The 21,096-nt window shown below is 41.6% G+C and overlaps 1 protein-coding gene across 7 annotated transcripts in view; it reads right to left on the minus strand.

Moving 5' to 3' along the window:
- Positions 1-1,335: 1,335 nt before the first annotated feature.
- Positions 1,336-21,096, minus strand: part of SIPA1L1 (signal induced proliferation associated 1 like 1) — a 278,502-nt gene continuing 258,741 nt past the window's right edge. For 5 of the 7 annotated variants that reach the window (XM_056545760.1, XM_056545754.1, XM_056545759.1 and 2 more), the window contains 5 exons: positions 14,762-14,987; positions 12,512-12,658; positions 10,891-11,005; positions 9,508-9,589; positions 1,336-2,361 (listed from right to left, as the gene is read on the minus strand). In XM_056545760.1, the coding sequence (XP_056401735.1) occupies positions 2,218-2,361; positions 9,508-9,589; positions 10,891-11,005; positions 12,512-12,658; positions 14,762-14,987 (714 nt within the window). In that variant the 3' untranslated portion in view covers positions 1,336-2,217. The remainder of the gene's footprint in view (positions 2,362-9,507; positions 9,590-10,890; positions 11,006-12,511; positions 12,659-14,761; positions 14,988-21,096) is intronic. The other 2 variants (XM_056545756.1, XM_056545757.1) reach the window with 2 other exon arrangements.

Genomic DNA, 21,096 nt, shown 5'->3' on the forward strand with positions numbered 1-21,096 from the left:
GACAGGATCAGCACACAGCAATGCGGCAGCGACGTCCCTCACGTGACACGCACGCAGAAGGTAATATTAACCCTTACCTCACCAATCTGTTGTGCTGCTGCCCTGTCTGCCCCAGTTCACAGCAACCCCAGATTTTCCGCCTTAGCTGCCTTACGCATGCGCTGGCCCTGCTGACAGCTGTTGAAAGCGTATTGACAATATACATGTAATATAATTTCCCCCTCAGTTACATGGTATACAGAGAGCTATGTTTGTCAAACAGGGTGCCTTTGGCTGTCCGGGCATGCTGAGAGTTGTAGATTTGCAACAGCTGGAGGCACCCTAGTTGGGAACAACTGACCTAGAGACTTGTATAGAAAAAGGTTGGTTCTGTTGGCCGGCTGGGGAGTGAGCCGTGTGCTTCCCTGGCTGATACACACAGTGTGATATAAAGCTTTTTACACATGTGGGTAACCTAGTACTTATACCACGACTGAAAGAAAAATGAACTATAAAGCCAATAAACTTTTAAAACCAGTTTATTTTCAGGATTTTACAAGTTTTCTCTGCAACTTCAGATACAATAACTTTGTTGCAAAATTCTAATAAATTAGCCTGCCTCAAAGACCTCCCTTGCTGAAGAAGAGAAATCGGAGAATTCAGATGAGAGAGACTTAAAAAAAAAAATCAATGTACAAGTGATACCAGGCATTATTATATAAATCTCCTTCATACAGTCAATAAAAAAAAAAAGACACTCAAACACTTTGATCTCTATTATAACATCTTATTACCATCTGGTAGGGTAAATAACTAATCTGGAAGCTTTTTGCCATGTGGGTGAATAAGTATTTTATGTACATGCCTTTTTAAGTAATTAAAAACAAAGAAAAAATAAAAACAAAACAATGCAAAGAAACAAAGTGTCACAAAAATTACTAATAAAAGCATTGCAGACAATAATTTCAGAGAACAAATTACATTTTCTTACAAAATATAAATCTCTCTGCCTAGATAGAATCTGGTAGCAAATATAGGGTTTGGTTTTTAAAAATGTAGGGTTATAGGCAAATTTGAAACGGTTCATTTTTGATGCTATGTAGTTTTCCAGCGGAACGTAAAAGTGCAGTAAAAGCGGTATCTTTGTCCTCTATATTGCTGAAATAAATAGCCCAAATTATGACTGTACAACATTTGTACCATCCCTTATAGGCAATGGGGGGGGAGGGGCGGAAAAGGTCACTAGAAATAATATTTAATTAAAGATTGTGCAACATGATGTGTGCTTCTACATAACCATAAAATATGCAAAACATATTAGCATTCTATTAAATTAAAAAGGAAAAAACACTTAAATTTTTAGTTTAAGGTTAACTGTGAAATTTCTGAATATGAAGCCAGGGGGTTCAGTTATGGAAAGGTCCTCCAGGGACAGATACAATCTATGGTCCTGTACATTGCAGTGGATGATTCATAAAGGCTGCCAGTTAAGAGGCGTGAAATACACGAAAAAAAGAAGAGATCACTGATGCATGACAGAAGAGTCTTTTCCAGTCGAAACAGCAGCAAATAATAATAAAAAAAGTTCTGCATAATCTTCCTGTACCTAGAATTTATTAGTGAATTGGGGGGGATTATTGCTATTTCACAAACAAAAAGTTGAGGTACAAGTAACTATCTACACTAGTGGGGTAATAAAAAAAAAAAAAAAAAAAAATTAAACAAACTGTGGTGAACACCATACTACCATAAAAACCCAACCAACCTTTCATAGCTCTCTGGATAACATACACAGCGTGTGGCTGAAGCTGTATCTTACCTCTTATTAGATGGCTTCATTTGATTTCTTATGCAGATTATTAGCATGAGAACATTATTTTAAGTCATTTTATGGCAATATTTTTATTTTTTATTTTTTTTGCTCAGGAGTTATTTATTGCCCAAAAGTGGATTTGGCATTTTTTGTTTTTGCATTCAAAACTGTACAAGATTTGCTTCTGAAATATTCACATTTCAGTCTACAGGTTTCTTTGTGTGTGTAATCCTCAGAACATAGGCAGTGTGTATAAGTGACACTTTGCTCAATACATGCAGGGAAGGTTAAAAACTAGGGAGATGTGAAACACTGCGGCTCCTTTGTATGTACACTTGGATCCAGGTGCGGTTAAAGCTAAGGTCTACGGTACACACTTGACTGGACACAAGAAGTCTTCTGCTCTGTACAGTCTGTATTGTCCATTAACTCATGTCTATAGTGTTAAACACCCATTCTGTGAACTTCTTCAGTTTTGCAGATGCATTCTGGGACTCCTCCTGCAAGCGAAGGTTGTCTTCTCGTAGAAGTTGCACTTCGGCTTGAAGATTTGCTTTATCTTCCTTTTCCTACCAAAATACACAAAAACGCATATGACAATTAGTAAACAATGGCCTGGATTTACTAAACAGAAAAGGAACCTTTTTAGAGGCTTTAGTTTTTTTTAAGAATGTTCTAAATTTTCCTTGACAGGTTGATTATGTGTTTGTCAGGTTTTTCTTGATCTTGCACGGAGACTGACAAAGCAGATCAATAAACTTCACAGTAAATGAAAAGTCTTGACTAAGTATTAACATTATGAGAGCAATTTGGTGTAAATTGTCCCATAATGGCACACACAAAAAAAACAACAACAACAACCAAATACACTGTTGGTAAAGCTGATGGAAGGAAAGGACAAAGAGAATTTTACTATGCAGGGATTCTGAAAACCTGACATTCTCGGTAAATATGGGCTAGTATAGCATTTAGAGATGAGCGAACATACCTTAAATTCGATTCGTCACGAACTTCTCCGCTCGGCAGTTGATGACTTTTCCTGCATAAATTAATTCAGCCTTTAGGTGCTCCGATGGGCTGGAAAAGGTGGATACAGTCCTAGGAAAGAGTCTCCTAGGACTATATCCACCTTTTCCAGCCCACCGGAGCACCGGAAAGCTGAACTAATTTATGCAGAAAAAGTCATCAACTGCCGAGCGGAGAAGTTCGTGACGAATCAAATTTACTGTAAGTTCGCTCATCTCTAATAGCATTGCGTCTGTTCTTTTATTGCAACATACATCGATACAGGGTTAATAGGTTTCAATCTTTTTTTTTTTTTTTTTTGGGGAACCTAAATGAAAATTACTAGGGTCAGAGTAGGGGGTTACTCAATTTCTGACAAGAACAGAAGAAACAGACCACTCACTTACATATACATCTGTAGGTCTACATTAAGGGTATGTTCAGATAGGGCTGGGCGCTATACCGGTTCATACCGAATTTTTTGGGCTGCACGATATAAATTTTCCCCCATACCGCAATACCGGTTGGGCCTCTCCCCCTCGGGAATGTATTTTCAGCCTAGCGCAGCACTGTCCCCACATGGGGGAACTAATTCTATGTTACCTGCCAGGGCTGTTCTGCCCCCCCCCCCCCCAATTAATGATCAGCCCAGCGGGGTACTACTCACAGATGTCAAGCACTGCCCTCCTCCTTTTTGTTGGGGGCCGCCGGAACTCACTGTACGCCAGTGGTCTCCAACCTGCGGACCTCCAGCTGTTGCAAAACTACAACTCCCAGCATGCCCGGACAGTCGTTGGCTGTCTGGGCATGCTGGGAGTTGTAGTTTTGCAACAGCTGGAGGTCCGCAGGTTTGAGACCACTGCTGTACGCTGTATCCCTATGCCTGGGCTGCAAAAGATACAGAAAATAAACGTTTAACTCACCCACCTCGGCCGCATGCTGGGGACGGGAACGTCTGACAGCCGTCAGCCTATCACCGGCCGGAGCGATGTCCAGTGATAGGCTGAGCCCACTGCCTTGTAAGAAGCCGGCTGGCGGTCACATGATTTGGGGGGGAGGGGGTGTGTGAAAATACCGTTATATACCGTGGAACCGCCGTAAATTAAAAAAAATACCGAGATACACATATTTGGTCATACCTCCCAGCCCTATGTTCACACATACAGGATCCTGTGCAGGATTTGTAACTGCGGATTAGATGCTGTGCTCAGGATCTCCATGCAGCTACATTATTCTATGCGGGGCTGCTGCTCCAGTCCCGGAAACCTCTCTGTTTCTGGGAATGGAGACGTGACATCACGCCACGCCCCCTTCATTCATGTCTACGGGAGGGGCGTGACTTTGGACAGGGGATGAGATGTCTTTGGCCGAAGTACCCCTTTAGCTTCCATAGCCTTTGTAAAAACAGCATCATCTCATTCTGTTGTAGAAATGCTCTGGATTTTTACTGAAGATTTTACCGTTTACTATGCAGAGTAAAATTTATAACAATATCCACTTGTAAGACGTGCAGAATTTCCTGCAGATTTACCACAATTTCTGATGTTGATTTTGGCAGAAATCCATGGAAAATCTATCTGCCTTATATTGACTTAAATGGGCACTGTCAGATAGAAAAACTTTTAATATGTTTTTACTGATGAAATTTGAAGGGTTCTTTGCCCCTAGACATCTTATCCCCTATCCAAAGGATAGGGGATAAGATGTCTGATTGCAGGGGTCCGGCATCTGGGACCCCCAGCGATGTCAGTGCTGAACAATATGTTCAGAGCGCTTGGTGCGGGTGGCCCTGAGATCACGCCACACCTCCTCCGTTTCCATGTCTATGGGAGGGGGCGTGGCAGCCATCACACCCCTTCCCATAGACATGAATGGAGGGGGCGTGGCGTGACAACGACCCTCACCTCCTGGATCGGCGCTCAGATTATACAGGCAGCCTGTTTAAGGAATGCACCGATAACACTGATTAATGCTATGCTGTGGCAATGATATGGCATAAATTGTGCTGTAAGATCTACATGTTGTAAATTTACTATCCTGACTTATTTCTCAATTTACTTAACATTAGAGATGAGCGAACTTACAGTAAATTCGATTCGTCACGAACTTCTTGGCTCGGCAGTTGATAACTTATCCTGCGTAAATTAGTTCAGCCTTCAGGTGCTCCCGTGGGCCGGAAAAGGTGGATACATTCCTTGGAAAGAGTCTCCTAGGACTGTATCCACCTTTTCCAGCCCACCGGAGCACCGGAAAGCTGAACTAATTTATGCAGGAAAAGTCATCAACTGCCGAGCCGAGAAGTTCGTGACGAATCGAATTTACTGTAAGTTCGCTCATCTCTACTTAACATGTAATGGATTTAGATATGCATTAGGGTTAATAATAATAATACAATAAAACAACTCTAAATAAAAAGAAAATGATATATTATCTAGCTATATAGTATAATACAATAAAACTAAAGATCAATACCAAAATATTTTCTTTTAAAGAATAAATATCAGGGGTATAACAGATGAGAACAATGTCTAGTTACATATGCCTGGGTTGCTTATACATTCCAGGGACCATCCCTCTGCCTGCTGTGCAAAGAACCATCAGATACAGACTCTCAGGAACCTGCCAAGAAATCTCTGGGTACTCCTACGCAGGTTACTTGCAGGTCTCCAATTAAAAGCATTAAAACCAGATGAACCCAAAACCTCATCTGGGCGAGGGAAGCATTGTTGATAAGTGTATTTAATTTCCGAACAATAATGTGAAATCATGTGTATGAGAAAGGTAATATATATTTTGGCAAGATAAATAAATATGGTTTCCACACAGTGTTAATCTAGCCTAATGTGTAATAGAAACCTTTTATTTTCTATTGTGGACCATTTGCTTTTAGCTCTGCGATTGCAGTAAGCAATATTAACAATGGATGGTTTCATTAAGACTGCCATGATTATGTCCAGGAAAATGAATGTATAAATCATGAAAACACAATGGGGGAGATCTATTATTGCGGTCTGAATGGAGTTTGGCCATTTTAGGTCAGCAGCAGGCAGTGTAAATTAACTATGCCGTACTTGCATCTTCCAGTCCAATGTTGGTGCTCGGTTTATTTTTTCCTCTATGACGCACTGTCCTGCATCTCCTGATGACGTTACCATCCAAAAAGAAGCAAAACAGAGCACAACCACTGGATTGGGAGCTGTGAGTATGACATAGTTATTTAACATATTCTGGTTTTTACATTTATAAAAATAGGCAACTCCTTTAACCCCTTAAGGACTCAGAGCGTACCTGTACGTCCTAAGTCCGCTCCAGTTCTATAACGCGGGGTCACAGTGTGGCCCCGCGTCATAGCGGGTCAGGCCCGGCACCTAGCAACGGCCGGGACCCGTGGCTATAAGCACGCGGCACTGATCGCGGTGCCGTGCGCTATTAACCCTTTAGACGTGGCGTTCAAAGTGAAAGTAAAACATTGCCGGTTAGCTCAGGTGGCTGTAACAGCTGTAGGACACGAGGCGGGTCCCCCTACCTGCCTCCTGGTGTCCGATCGCTGAATGACTGCTCAGTGCCTGAGATCCAGGCATGAGCAGTCAAGCGGCAGAATCATTGATCACTGGTTTCCTATGAGAAACCATTGATCAATGTAAAAGATCAGTGTGTGCAGTGTTGTAGCCCCCTATGGGAGCTATAACATTGCAAAAAAAGTGAAAAAAAAAAAAAAAAGGGAATAAAGATCATTTAACCCTTTCCCTAACAAAAGTTTGAATAAAAAAAAAGTGTAAATAAAAATAAACATATGTGGTATTGCCGCGTGCGGAAATGTCAGAATTATAAAAATAAATCATTAATTAAACCGCACAGTCAATGGCGTGCACGCAAAAAAATTCCAAATTCCGAAATAGCGCATTTTTGGTCACTTTTTATATCAGGAAAAAATGAATATAAAGCGATCAAAAAGTCTAATCAATACAAAAATGGTACCGCTTAAAAACTTCAGATCACAGCCCTCATACCGCCCCGTACGCGGAAAAATATATGTTATAGGGGTCAGAAGATGACAATTTTAAACGTATACATTTTCCTGCATGTAGTTATGATTTTTTCCAGAAGTACGACAAAATCAAACCTATATAAATAGGGTATCATTTTAATCGTATGGACCTACAGAATAAAGAGAAGGTGTAAATTTTACAGAAAAATGTACTGCGTAGACACAGAAGCCCCCAAAAGTTACAAAACCGCGTTTTTTTTTCAATTTTGTCGCACAATGATTTTATTTCCCGTTTCGCCGTAAATTTTTGGGTAAAATGACTGATGTCATTACAAAGTAGAATTGGTGGCGCAAAAAATAAGCAATAATATGGATTTTTAGGTGCAAAATTGAAAGGGTTATGATTTTTTTAAAGGTAAAGAGGAAAAAACGAAAGTGCAAAAATGGAAAACGCTTAAGGGGTTAAATTAGCATCACATGACATGAGACAGGCAGGACCACTATTGGTTGGCTTACTTTGCTCCATTATTTTGCAACAAATAGAGGGCAAGTTAAGAACATTTTAGGAATCCCCTTAGCCATGCCCACTTTTTTTTAGATCTAAATCACAAAATTTGGCATACAGCACACATTCCAGATTTTTGTCACAGTCAAAGCTATGGTACATTTTGCTTAGTAAACCTATAATATTAGATTTATCAACATTTTTATTATGGGGAAAAAAAGAAAGTTATAGTATAGATTTACAGTGTAGACATGCCTGGATGAAGCCTTAGCAACCAGAATAATATCATTATTATTTATATCTGCATTCAAAGGACAGGGAAACAGTGCCGTTGGCTGTCCGGGCATGCTGGGAGTTGTAGTTTTGCAACATCTGGAGGTCCGCAGGTTGGAGACCACTGCTTTAGTGCTTTACCTTTCCTGAACCTGTGCGGCCATGTCCAATGCTGGCTCAACGGAGGGTGAAGGTTCCTCAGAGACAACTATGTCGCAGGATAGTATTGAGCAGCCCCGGAGGCGTTGCTGCTTTCACAAAAAACATTTTTTATGTATTTTGACGCCTTTACATTTTCTGACATTGGTAAGTGTGTTTTCCATGTGCAAAATTTTTTGGCGGGGATTTGCGCCAAAAAAACGGGATTTGCGCCAAAGATCGATTAGCGCAAATGATGAATTACTGACTAAAGTTAAAATCAAACACAGGACCGCGTGGTTTTGAGAAAGTTGTAAAAATGACAGTGGAGAAGAAGCGCCAAACTTTGGCGCAAAAAGACACTGCGCCAAAGTTATGTTAAAAAAAAAACACATAAATCCTTTGATAAATACCCCCCCATATCCACAGTGAAGCATGGTGGGGCAGCATTATGTTATAGGACTGTTTTTCTTCAGGTGGAACCGGGGCCTTAGTCAGAGTAGAGGGAAGTATGAACAGTTCCATATATCAGGCAATTTTGGCACAAAACCTACAGGCGTCCCTAGAAAGCCTAAGAAGTTGTTCCCATCCAAATCCACAATCATGGCTTTGCCAGAAGAAGAATAACATTTTGTAATGGCCCTGCCAGAGCACAGAGCTTAAAGGGAACCAATCATCAGATTTTACCCTATATAACGCTGGGCAAAGCGTTATATAGGGTAAAATCTTTATTTTCACCATTCCCGGGGGACGCTCCTGCCTGCGGGGATGGTGAGGATATGAAGTTATAAATTAGTCGCCGCCGCAAGTAGTCACCTGGGTGGGGAGCTCTTCTCATCTACTCCCGTTCTTCGGCCGGCAGCGATGCCCCCTCCACTTGATTGATGGGCAGCGTCATCGCTCTGCTCCGTCTGTTCAGTGAGCGGAACAATGACGCGGTCCATCAATCAAGCGGAGGGGGCGTCGCTCCAGGCCGAAGAACTGGAGTAGATGAGAAGAGCTCCCCGCCCAGGTGACTACTTACGGCGGCGGCGGTGACTAGTTTATAACTTCATATCTTCACCATCCCTGTGGGCAGGAGCGTCCCCCGGGAATGGTGAAAATAAAGATCTTACCCTATATAACGCTTTGCCAAGCGTTATATAGGGTAAAATCTGATGATTGGTTCCCTTTAATCCAATTGAACATCTGTGGGGTGATCTGAAGAGGGCTGAGCACAGGGAAGGTCCTCACAATGTGGCCGATTTGTAGCCATTTTGCAATGAAGAGTGGGCAAATATTGGCATGTTAAAATGTGCCATGCTAACAGACTCCTACCCAAAAGCCTGATTGCTATAATAAAATCAAAAGGTGCTTCAACAAAGTATTAGTTTAAGGGTAGGGCCACAAGAAGAGTATTTTTACGTGTATTTGCTGCTGTATATTTTCATACCCATTGAAGTCAATGGGTAGCAAAATACGCTGCAGATTTTGCTACCCAATGACTTCAATGGGTATGAAAATATACAGCAGCAAATACAAAGCATGTGTGATCCTACCCTAAGGGTGTGCACACTTATGCAATCCGCTTATAGTGTCTTATTTTACTCCCTCATAGATTTCACTTTGATTTGCCATTGGTTTGTTACAGGTGACACGGTTTATCTTTCTCATTCTTCATCACAAGAACCCGGCATTGTAACAGGGTGTGTAGACTTCTTATATTCACTGTATATAGCTCCATTACAGAGGTGTAGTACATCCAGTGTGAATGAAGCCTTATTGAACTATCTGCATGTGTAGTAGGCTTCCTCAATACTGTTGTACCTTTTTCAGGTCGTACTGCAGCATTTTCAGCATACTTTCCAACTGTTCCACCTTTGCAGCAAGTACAGTGGGAGACTCTTTCCTGTGATGAAGAAACAGATGACAAGTAATAGGTTATTTTAACATTATACTAACCAAGAAAGCAACACATTAATCCTCAAAAGGGTTTTATCATTTCAGTTCTACAGTTTTTCTACAAGTTATTTTCTTACACACTAGGACTGTATTTTTTCCATTTGAAAAACAGCCAGATATCTTGTACCTACAATATGAAGCTTTTCTCTGCAGTAAAGCCGAGCAATGCTTCATGGGAAAAGACTTTTGCAAAGCTCATTTGCAGCTCAAGGAAAGAACTTGCCCTACACTGCCACCTACTGGAGGTGGCTTCCCATACAATAAATACCCTACCCTTAAAGGAAATCTGTCATCAGTATCACCCGCACTAACCTGTCATACAGGCTTGTGACCGAATTTTTTTTTCTTTCTTTCTTTCTTCTTTCTTTATTTTTATTTATTTCTTTATTTATTTTTATACTACCCTTTATGAATCGATTCTGTGATTTCAGATATACATATATGTATTTTTTAAACTATATATTTCAATAAAATCACTTTTATACATGATCATACTTGTCATAAGTTACTTCTAACTGGGGTACATTCACAATTTTGTTGTGTGGTCTTCCACACCTGTAGGTTGTTGTCATACAGGCTTGTAGTGCGGGTGATACTGATTAAAATTATACTTATAGCGTCCGGAACCGCCACGCTGTTCCGCCGTTATTACTCGTTTTCAGGGTATGCAAATTAGGTCCTTGGGGCATGGACGGAGCTTGGACCCGAGCTCCGAGCACACCCTCTGCTACTGAGGGGGTTATGCATATGGATGAGCAGGGTGGAGCACCCGGCCGACGATTACGTCAGAGTGCCCGGAGCTCAGGTCCAAGCTCCGCCCATGCCCCAAGGACCTAACTTGCATACCCATCATCATTGTATACATGTGCTCTTTGAGGATGACCGGATTGCCCCCTTTGTTTTCTGTAATGTGCTCTTATTGGAGCTTTAAAAGGTTTTTAATATGTATGTCTTTTGTGCTTTCATACTCAATAACATTTGTATAGCATTATTTATTATCTTGGATGTGCGTCCAGACCATAGTTTTTTTTTTGTCTGTTCTTTGCCATATATAAGTGTTGTTTGAAATACATAGCTGGACATTTTTTTGTGTCTATTGATATGGCTTGAGCAACTTATTTCTAACTTCTACAACACAGGCACTGGAGCTGGACTGGGCAAGGTGAGTACAGTGTATTTTGTTATTTTTCAGCTCTATTAAGCTGTACTTATATATTGAGCATAAAATGAAATTAATAAAAATCATACCCAAAGTAAGTGCTCGCCTGAGAGGTAGCCGGGCCCTCTAACTGTTCACCCATTGAAGCGGAGCTCCCAGGTCTATGTTCATCCTCTGGAGAGGAAAAAAAAGAAGCTCTCTGATCTAGTGAAAATAAAGAAATAAATTTCAGCAGAATTTTTAAGAAATTTCTTATTCACAACTATATACAGTGGGGAAAAAAAGTATTTAGTCAGCCACCAGTTGTGCACGTTCTCCCACTTAAAAAGATGAGAGAGGCCTGTAGGCATGAATGGAGGGGGCGTGGCGTGACGTCCCGAAAACCTGGAGGTTTCCGAAACTAGAGACGCAGTCCCCGCATAGAATGCGGGTGCTGCAGGGAGATCACGGGGGGGTGGGCCCCCCGCGATCGAACATCTTATCCCCTACCCATTGGATAGTGGATAAAATGTTTTTGCCTGTAATTCCGCTTTAACAAAAAAAAAAAAAAAAAAAACTATAAAAACGAAAAAATAAAATAAACTTTTTTTTTATTTCCTAGTCAAGGAAGCAGAGGCAAGCTGCTCAGGACTGGTATGCCTCCTCACTCACACTCACCTTCCAGTCCCTCCTTGACTGATGTACAGGAATCGGTTTACAATATAGGAGATACTGGGAGGTGAGGGTGAAAGAATAACTACAAGACAGACTTGACATAAAAATGTTTAAACAACTTATTAGTTATACGTGCCCTATAGTTACCGTATTTTTCGCTCTATAGGACGCACCGGCGTATAAGACGCACCCAATTTTTAGGGACAAAATCTAAAAAAATTAAGATTTTGAACCCAATAGTTGCACCCATCTGGTGCCTCCAGATGTTGCAAAACTACAAATCCCAGCATGCCCGGACAGCCGTTGGTTGTCTGGGCATGCTGGGAGTTGTAGTTTTGCAACATCTGGAGGTCTGCAGATTGAAGACCACTGCATAGGAGGTAATACTCACGTGTCCCCGCCGCTCCAGACACGTCACTGCTGCCCTGGATGTCGCTCCATCGCTGTCGCCGTGTCCCCGTCGCTCCGGAACGTCTCTGCTGCCGGCCGGGTATCCTCGCTCTCCGTCGCCGCCATCACGTCGTTACGCACGCCGACGCACGTACGCGACGACGAGGAAGGAGAGCGCCGGCCATACAGGGGATCCCTGAACGGAGAAGACACTGAGGAGGCAGGTAAGGTCCCCCCCGGTGTCCTGTAAGCACTAACCCAGCTATTCAGTCGGGCTGTTCGGGACCGCCGCGGTGAAATCGTGGCAGTCCCGAACAGCCCGACTGAACAGCCGGGTTAGTGTCCCTTTCCCTTCAGATGTGGCGGTCAGCTTTGATCGCCGTGTCTGAAGGGTTAATACAGGGCATCACCGCGATCGGTGATGTCCTGTATTAGCCTCGGGTCCCGGTCGTTGATGGCCTCAGGGACCGCCGCCATAGGTGCGTATTCGCCGTATAAGATGCACCGACTTTTCCCCCCCAGTTTTGGGGAAGAAAAAGTGCGTCTTATATGGCGAAAAATACGGTATTTAAATTTCTTATAAACAACAAGTGCACGAAGAAAAAAAATAATAATAAAAAAAAAAAAAAACTATATAGTACATGCAAACTTTTCAAGCACTCCTACCCTCAAAGGCCTTGGCAGCATCTACTAGATTTGACCACTCTAGATCAGAAGCAGCATCTGGAAGGGGCATAAGTCCTGGGTCAGGCATGGCCTGTCTTCTCTGATCATGGATGTCTGTGAGGGAGGTGTCCGAGGCAGAAAACTCACCTAGAAGCACCAAGGAAGATAGCTATTATTTAAGATTGGCATTCCAGTAGAATAAAGGAAGTCCTGTTAATTCTGGGTGACCATGGGACAAATTGCTTCTCTGTGTTTTCAAGAGATTACTTGCTTTGCTCCAGCTCCATAAAAGCCCTCAACTACTGCCTTAACATGACTGACAAAGCATACATTATTCATATCTGTTCTGAATAGCCGTGTCATGTGAGGTTATGGATCTCCACATTTTTTCAGCAATATTTAATGCACGACTTGTCTCCGTTGCATCTGCAACACAATGTCACTTTATCAACATACACTGCTACTAAGTGACAGCTTGTAGTCTGAGGCTGTCAGCTGGCAAATGTAAACAGCTATTGAGAAATGGAGGCTCTCACGCTAAGGGACTCTGCACTGCTATGTGCTATATGGTCACTCACGTAATACGATCATTTTCTTACTGTATAAACATGTTGCTTGGTTGGCTGGCTGCTTCTTCCCCCAAATAAATAGCAGCTGATCAGTGGGACATATAGAAGATGTACCAGCAGGGTGACTTACTTACAAAAAGTAATTGTTGTGTTAATATACTTCTATGAAAGGGAAATTTCCCTTAACATAATAATAACAATAATAAGAAACCATGCTTAAAAAAAAAAAAAAAAAATAACACAACTATAAACAAAGCCCTAGATGGTTTTTTTTTATACAGTGATCCCTCAACTTACAATGGCCTCAACATACAATGGTCCTTTCTGGACCATTGTAACTTGAAACCAGACTGCACATACAATGCTACAGACAGATCTGTGAAACGTGTCAATGGCCGGAAGAACTGATCAATCGGAATGGGCATTTTACTGATAAAACCCCTGTATTACTGAAGTGCATGCACTGACTGGCTGTCTGGTAGCGCCCCCTACAGTAGAGGGAGGTATTACATGTTCTGTACTACTCTTTACCTGTGCCACACTTAGTTGCTCCATTGGACACCAAGTAAGGGCGGCTCCATATTACTTTTTTGGGACACTGTGTACTGTACAGGACCCTGAAGAAGTTCATGTCCTCTACATAGATAGTGATTTTACTTTTATATGTAAGGATTTGCTTTATCTATATTAGTTATCTACTTATTTTTCTTTAATCCTCACTTTTTCCTATCTTTGGATGATATTTTGGTGGCTTCAGAACAAATTCCCAGGTTTCCATAGAGTTATGATCTCAGCATACAATGGTTTCAACATACAATGGTCGTCCTGGAACCAATTAATATTGTAACTTGAGGGACCACTGTACCCGCAAGCAAAATCATCTCTCATATAAATCGGGCTGAAGGACAATAGAGACAAATATTTTTGGGTACAAGTAAATGCTTTTTTGCTTATAACTTTTAAAGCATAACTTCAATCTTGGTCTGGTGGCAGGATTTCTCCTTAAAGGGGTATATGGCCCCTACACATCTTATCCCCTAATCAAAGAATAGGGAATAAGATTTCTTTTCACAGGGGTCCCGCCATTGGGGACCCCCAGGATCTCCATGCTGCACCCTGCGTTTGTTTAGAGCGTTGGGTTCAGCGCCGGAGGCTTGTGATGCCCCCTCAATGCAAGTCTATGGGAGGGGGTGTGACGGACCCCTCGTGATCAGACATCTTATTCCCTATCCTTTGGATAGGGGATAAGATGTCTAGGGGCAGAGTACCCCTTTAAGTCTTCCAGAACCTTTGTAGCCTAAGACTTGTCAGAGACTAAAAATATCAGGATACGGATTTGCTGGAAGTCCCATGCAAATCAATGGCTAATCTGTATCCTGATCTGTTGCGGAGAGATTTTTCCACATATCCTGCTGCCAGACCAACATCGGAGTTACACTTAAAGGATTTGCCATGTATGGGAGTCATATTTTGGTTAATACTGCCTTCATATGACAATAACATTAGCTGCACATACAAAAGGGTTTGGTGCTTTTTGTCTATATAAAAAAAAAAAAAAAAAAAGGTTTAAAAACTCCACCACGGGGCTTATACACATTAGACAATTGGTATTAGGTGTTTGAACGTGCATCCTTGGATATAGGACAGGAGATCCTAATATACAATACTCTACTTTTCTCACCATGTATGGACTTCATACCCATAGTGTATGATGGTCTGCGCATTTGCAATGACTTATTCAGTGAGGGGTATGTGCTACTGAAGAGGACATCATTGGGCAGAGCTTGGTCCAGAAGAGACGCTCGAGCGTTGATGAACACCATCTCCCGCTGACTGCTATAGATACTCTCATCAGAAAGTGTCCTGTGCAAGGATCTCTTGCTTGATGATGTTGTAGAAAATGATGTCTGTAAGAAAAAAAATTATATTTGTAAGATCTCTACATAGACAATACTCATTATATCAGTTTTTCCCAACCAGGGTGCCTCCAGCTGTTGCAAAACTACAACTCCCAGAATGCCCGGACAGCCGATGGCTGTCCGGGCATGCTGGAAGTTGTCGTTTGCAACAGCTGGAGGCACCCTGGTTGAGAAACACTGCATTATACAGTATAGGTAAATAAATCAATACATTTGAGAAATGCTTAAAAGGGGTACTCCGGTGGAAAACATATTTTTTTTTTTAAAATCAACTGGTGCCATAAAGTTAAACAGATTTGTAAATTACTTCTATTAAAAAATATTTACCCTTCCAGTACTTTTTAGCAGCTGTATGCTACAGAGGAAATTCTTTTCTTTTTTTAATACATTTTTTTATCTTGTCCACAGTGCTCTCTGCTAACACCTGATGCCCGTATCAGGAACTGTCCAGAACAGGAGAAAATCCCCATAGCAAACCTATACTGCTCTGGACAGATCGTGACACAGACAGAGGTGTCAGCAAAGAGCACTGAGGACAAGACAAAAAAAGAAATTCAAAAAGAAAATTTCCTCTGTAGCACAAAGCTGCTAAAAAGTACTGGAAGGGTAAGTATTTTTTTTATAGAAGTCATTTAGAAATCTGTTAACTTTCTGGCACCAGTTGATATATAAAAAAATAAAAATAAAAAAACCTTTCCACTGGAGTAGCCCTTAACATGGCTGCAATATGTTCACAATTTTTATATACTTGGTTCGCATTAGGAAAAAAAAAAAATATATATAAAAAGAAATAAGATAAATGTTCCATATATAATCTTTAGATGCCTCCATTCACAGTTTTTTACAGGATAGGTCCATGATAACATATGATGTTTGTGGTGTAACCCTGCCAGTAGATTATATACCGACAGGATGAACCACAGACGTGCACCTTTTACGCCTTTGGAGACCAGGTTGGCTACTTCTGAAATTTGTTTATTTGGCGACAGGGTGGCATCAGGCCAACCAAGCAAAAAGTGTATCTAGCATTGTGTATAAAATCTATGCCAGAGAGCGGGATGCAGAACCTGGTGCGACACTCTGCAGTGTGATGTGTTTTCTGCCGCTCTGCCCCTGACTGCGAGTCCTCGCAGCGGCTTTTTTGTTTCCTATCCACTGTCCTCTGCCTAAGTTCCCTGTTGTCAGGGAGAAAAGACGGCGCTCTCCTGCACAATGCAAGCTTGAAAACAAGACAATGAAGAAACTGCAGTCTACTTCAGAACTTTCCTGCAGATAGTAGTGATAAGGAGACACTAGTGCCCTACCTAAGGTGTATAGTCTTGTTTTTTTTTGTAATTTATTTATAATTGTTGAGTTTAATTTATAAAAAAATAATAATAATAATAGTTTTGTATGTTCTTTGCCTACTTTTATATATATCTCCCAATCCCTTTCCCCGCCCCCCACTCCCCCTCCCCCCCACTCTCCCCCCCTCTCCCCTCCCCTTGATCTGACTAGTTGCAAGAGACGGGCTACAGCGATCAGTCTGATTTTGAGATGAACTGGGGAGTGAAGCACCCAGAGGCATGCTTCACCTGGCTAAAGCCAACACTTGGAGGGGAATTCAGCACTAAGACCCCGACTGATCTAAACTTATGACATGTTTATGACCGTAACGCTTCAACTAGAATCTGTAAATCTGAAGTACTCTGAAATCCGCCTCCTGCCTTATTGTTGGCCCCTCATATATTCCCGGAAGGTTTCAGCATGGAGAGCTAATTTCCGTAATAGCAAGGACAGAATAATTAGAAATTAAACTGCTAAACCAGCAGTAAGAAAAAGATTATGGTGTAATTGACATACATATAATGAGTTAATACGAGGGCGTCTGGAGAGTGGCTTTAATTTACAGGAAATATTCTGAAATGTTTTTGTGTCTGCTCGCTCACACATTATGTTCTGTTTACTGCTCGCGAAGTTTAGGAAATCCTTCAGCACAAAACGCTAAAATCAAACATGACAAGGAAGTACCCACCGGGCCATCTTCTGAGAATTGTGTCATAAGAATTAGATAGGGAAACAAAAAGCAAGCAGCGGAGAAGGCCGTGGAAAAATGAAGCTAAAGCTATACTGTAACAAATAGCACCATGATCAGACACTTCTGTAATGCCAAGCAAGGAGAGAAAAAATGTCAGCTCAGTATGGGAAAAGAACAGCGACATCTTGATAAAAAACTGCTATTTTCCAACACATTTTTTTGGCTTTAAACAAAGAGGAGGAGTATATGGTGCACTGTTGCCATGGAAACTGTGCCCTGGATGAACCTTTATAAAGTGCTGGGAGCTCCGTGGGGGATTATTTTCTTGTACGGCGCACTTAGTGTGATTACAAATACCGAAAATCTGTTGCGAGTTCAGATCTGGACAGCATTCTGAAATTCATCCGAAATGGAAATCATTTAGATTTTTCTTTTAAAAGAGCCTTTAAAAGGGGTTAATCAGAAATAGAAAAACAGACCTAATTTCTTCGAAGAACAGCTGTATGTGGTATGCAGTTCAGTTCTATTAAAATGAATAGAGCCAAGAGAGCCATGGATCGTACCCAGAGAGTGGTGGTCAATGATTCGTACTCTGATTGGTCCCCAGTTATTAGTGGTGTACCCCAAGGTTCTGTACTGGGCCCGCTGTTGTTTAATTTATTTATTAATGATATAGAGGATGGTATTAACAGCTCTGTTTCTATCTTTGCAGATGACACCAAGCTTTGTAGCACAGTACAGTCTATAGAGGATGCGTATAGGTTACAAGATGACTTGGATAGACTAAGCGTCTGGGCATCCACTTGGCAAATGAGGTTCAATGTGGATAAATGTAAAGTTATGCATCTGGGTACTAATAACCTGCATGCGTCATATGTCTTAGGGGGGATTAAACTGGCAGTCACTGGTAGAGAAGGATCTGGGTGTACTTGTAGATCACAGACTACAGAATAGCATGCAATGTCAGGCTGCTGCTTCCAAAGCCGGCAGGATATTGTCATGTATCAAAAGGGGCATGGACTCAAGGGACAGGGACATAATACTCCCCCTTCATAAAGCATTGGTACGGCCTCACCTGGAATATGCTGTTCAGTTTTGGGCACCTGTCCATAAAAGGGACACTGCGGAGTTGGAAAGGGTGCAGAGACGCGCGACTAAACTAATATGGGGCATGGAACATCTTAGCTATGAGGAGCGATTACAGGAGTTACAATTGTTTAGTCTTGAGAAGAGACGTTTAAGGGGGGATATGATAAACGTATATAAGTATATTAATGGCCCATACAAAAAATATGGAGAAAAACTGTTCCAGGTTAAACCCCCCCAAAGGACGAGGGGGCACTCCCTCCGTCTGGAGAAGAAAAAGTTTAGTCTCAAGGGGCGACACGCCTTCTTTACCGTGAGGACTGTGAATTTATGGAACGGTCTACCTCAGGAACTGGTCACAGCAGGAACAATTAACAGCTTTAAAACAGGATTAGATACATTCCTGGAACAAAATAAGATTAATGCTTATGAAGAAATATAAAATCTCATCCCTTCCCCAATATCGCGCCACACCCCTACCCCTTAATTCCCTGGTTGAACTTGATGGACATATGTCTTTTTTCGACCGTACTAACTATGTAACTATGTAATACCACTCACAACCTGAGGACAGGTGTTGTGTTGTTTTTGGAAGAAATTAGCTCTGTTTTTCCATTCCTGGATAACCCCTTAATCCCTAATGAATGAAAAATAAAGATGATCTCAAACATATTTTGTGCTTTAAAGGGACATCTAGCTTGTCAAGTCCATTATATCCATTCTGTGTTGTATATTATATAATATATGTATGTTCCAGCAACACTTCCAAATGGCTGTAGATATTTTCATGAAACTTGGTACACGTTACTTATATGTCAACGATTTTACAATTGTGTCCTGATATTTAATTTGTCTGTGTCATCCACGACTATCAATAATTTGATCATTACCGATCTGTTCATTCAAATTCATTGCTAGGTATTTCATTCTAGCAGGAGCCTTTTTATTCAAATACAAATAAAGGAGATATCTCACCTAGAAAAAGTATCTCTACAATGCCCGGGCTGCAAGAAAATGAAATAAACAGGACTCTCCTGCCTCCGTTTGTTTTGTTTTGTTCGCCCGCCACCATCTTCTTCCGGGTGGCCAGTGATTTGCTGACCGGCAGTGTCAAGGAAGAAGACGGCGGAGGAGGAATATGACGATAGAGGAGCCGATGCAGGCGAGTCCTGTTTATTGTTTTATTTTCTTGCAGCCTGGGCATTTTGAAGAAAAAAATTTCTGGTGAGACAACTTCTTTAAAAATTAACAAAGTAACATATATATTTTGTAAAAAGAGTAAAGAGTACAAGTACCCACACATTTTTCCTTTTAAGTACGGTATTTACAGATATTGATTACCAATGCTTTTTTATGTCATGTGACAGCAGAAGTGGTTCTAGACTTTGTGAAGGCGATTAGTAAAAATGAGGCCCTTACTGACACTCATAATTAAGATAGCCCCCCTATTAAGTAGAAGCCCCCACTAGGTAGGGAATGTCTGCTTTTAGGTAGAAGAGCCCCCAGTAGGTAGGTAATTCCCCCTTATTAGGTAGAAATCCCCAGTAGTCAATAATCCCCCCGTAGGTAGGGAATCTCACTCTATTTCTGTAGGGAAGGAATTACCCCTATTAGGTAGATGGTCCCAGTAGGGTAGGTAAGTACAGTGCTGGATACAAATAGGTCATTTCAGAGATCTTTGTATTACCCCAATATATTTATACATAGTATTTAGGTCAACCCTCAGCAGTGTTTTTTCTTGACTAAATAGGCCGAATTTTGATAATCTTTATGGGTATTTTGGTCCACCATTCCATTTATTACTCTAGTTGAACATGCTCCACTACGCCTTTCTTGTACACTGTATTAAATTTCAACGTTAATCATGCAAAATGCCATCGTTTTTCTATGTCTAGGTGTTACTGTTACATACTTGTTATAGCGCACTCCTGGTGTTCTTTTTATTCCCTTCTAGGGACGTCAAGCAAATGTGTCTAGTATTGGTGGCAAGTCGCTTCTAATGTAGTTGATTCTTATTGGCTGGATGGTGAGGAAGTAGGAGATAGGTGACATGACAACAATATCAAATATACCAAATATACTATTGTTAGTGTTGATGGGTTTCCCACAACTTCTAAAATAATAATTTCCTCCTCAGGCTTAATTGCCAAAGAAGCGGAGCCGAGCTGCAGTATTGTGTGGGAATTAAAGACCGGGATCAGCACTCTATATGTCAATCAACCAATACATGGAGAAGAGGGGGACCTAGGAGGCAAGTGATGTGGTGGCACTTAATCGGCCCCATCTCCTTGACACTTGAGCCCAGGAAGAAGAAAAAATCATCATCTTACAGGCTGTGGCAGAGCCATCAATACTAATAAAGGTATATTTGATATCAATGTTGTCCTGTCCCCTATCTTAAGGTGTCTGCAGCTTATATCATACATATGAGGTGACAAATCCCCTTAAAGGTCTATCCAGACGTAGAGTATCCTGCGCATACTCGACGTGCACGATTTAAAGTAATTTCGTTTACATTGGACTCAGCAGTTTCAAATCCTGCGCATTAAATATGTGTAGGATATTGTACATTTGAATGCACCCTTAAAGGGAACCAATCATCAGATTTTACCCTATATAATGCTTGACAAACCGTTATATAGGGTAAAATTGTTGTCCTCACCATCCCCGGGGGACACTCCTGCCCCCAGGGATGGTGAAGATATGAAGTTAAAAACTAGTCACCGCCGCCGCCGTAAGTAGTCACCTGGGCGGGCAGCTCTTCTCATCTACTCCCCTTCATTCGGCCGGCAGCGACGCCCCCTCCGCTTGATTGATGGGCCGCGTCATCACTCAGCTCCGTCTGTTCAGTGAGCGGAACAATGACGTGGTCCATCAATCAAGCGAAGGGGGCGTCGCTGCCGGCCGAAGAACGGGAGTAGAGGAGAAGAGCTCCCCGCCCAGGTGACTACTTACGGCAGCGGCGGTGACTAGTTTATAACTTCATATCTTCAC

Source organism: Hyla sarda, chromosome 11 (genome assembly GCF_029499605.1).
Source record: "Hyla sarda isolate aHylSar1 chromosome 11, aHylSar1.hap1, whole genome shotgun sequence".
NCBI lineage: Eukaryota > Metazoa > Chordata > Amphibia > Anura > Hylidae > Hyla > Hyla sarda.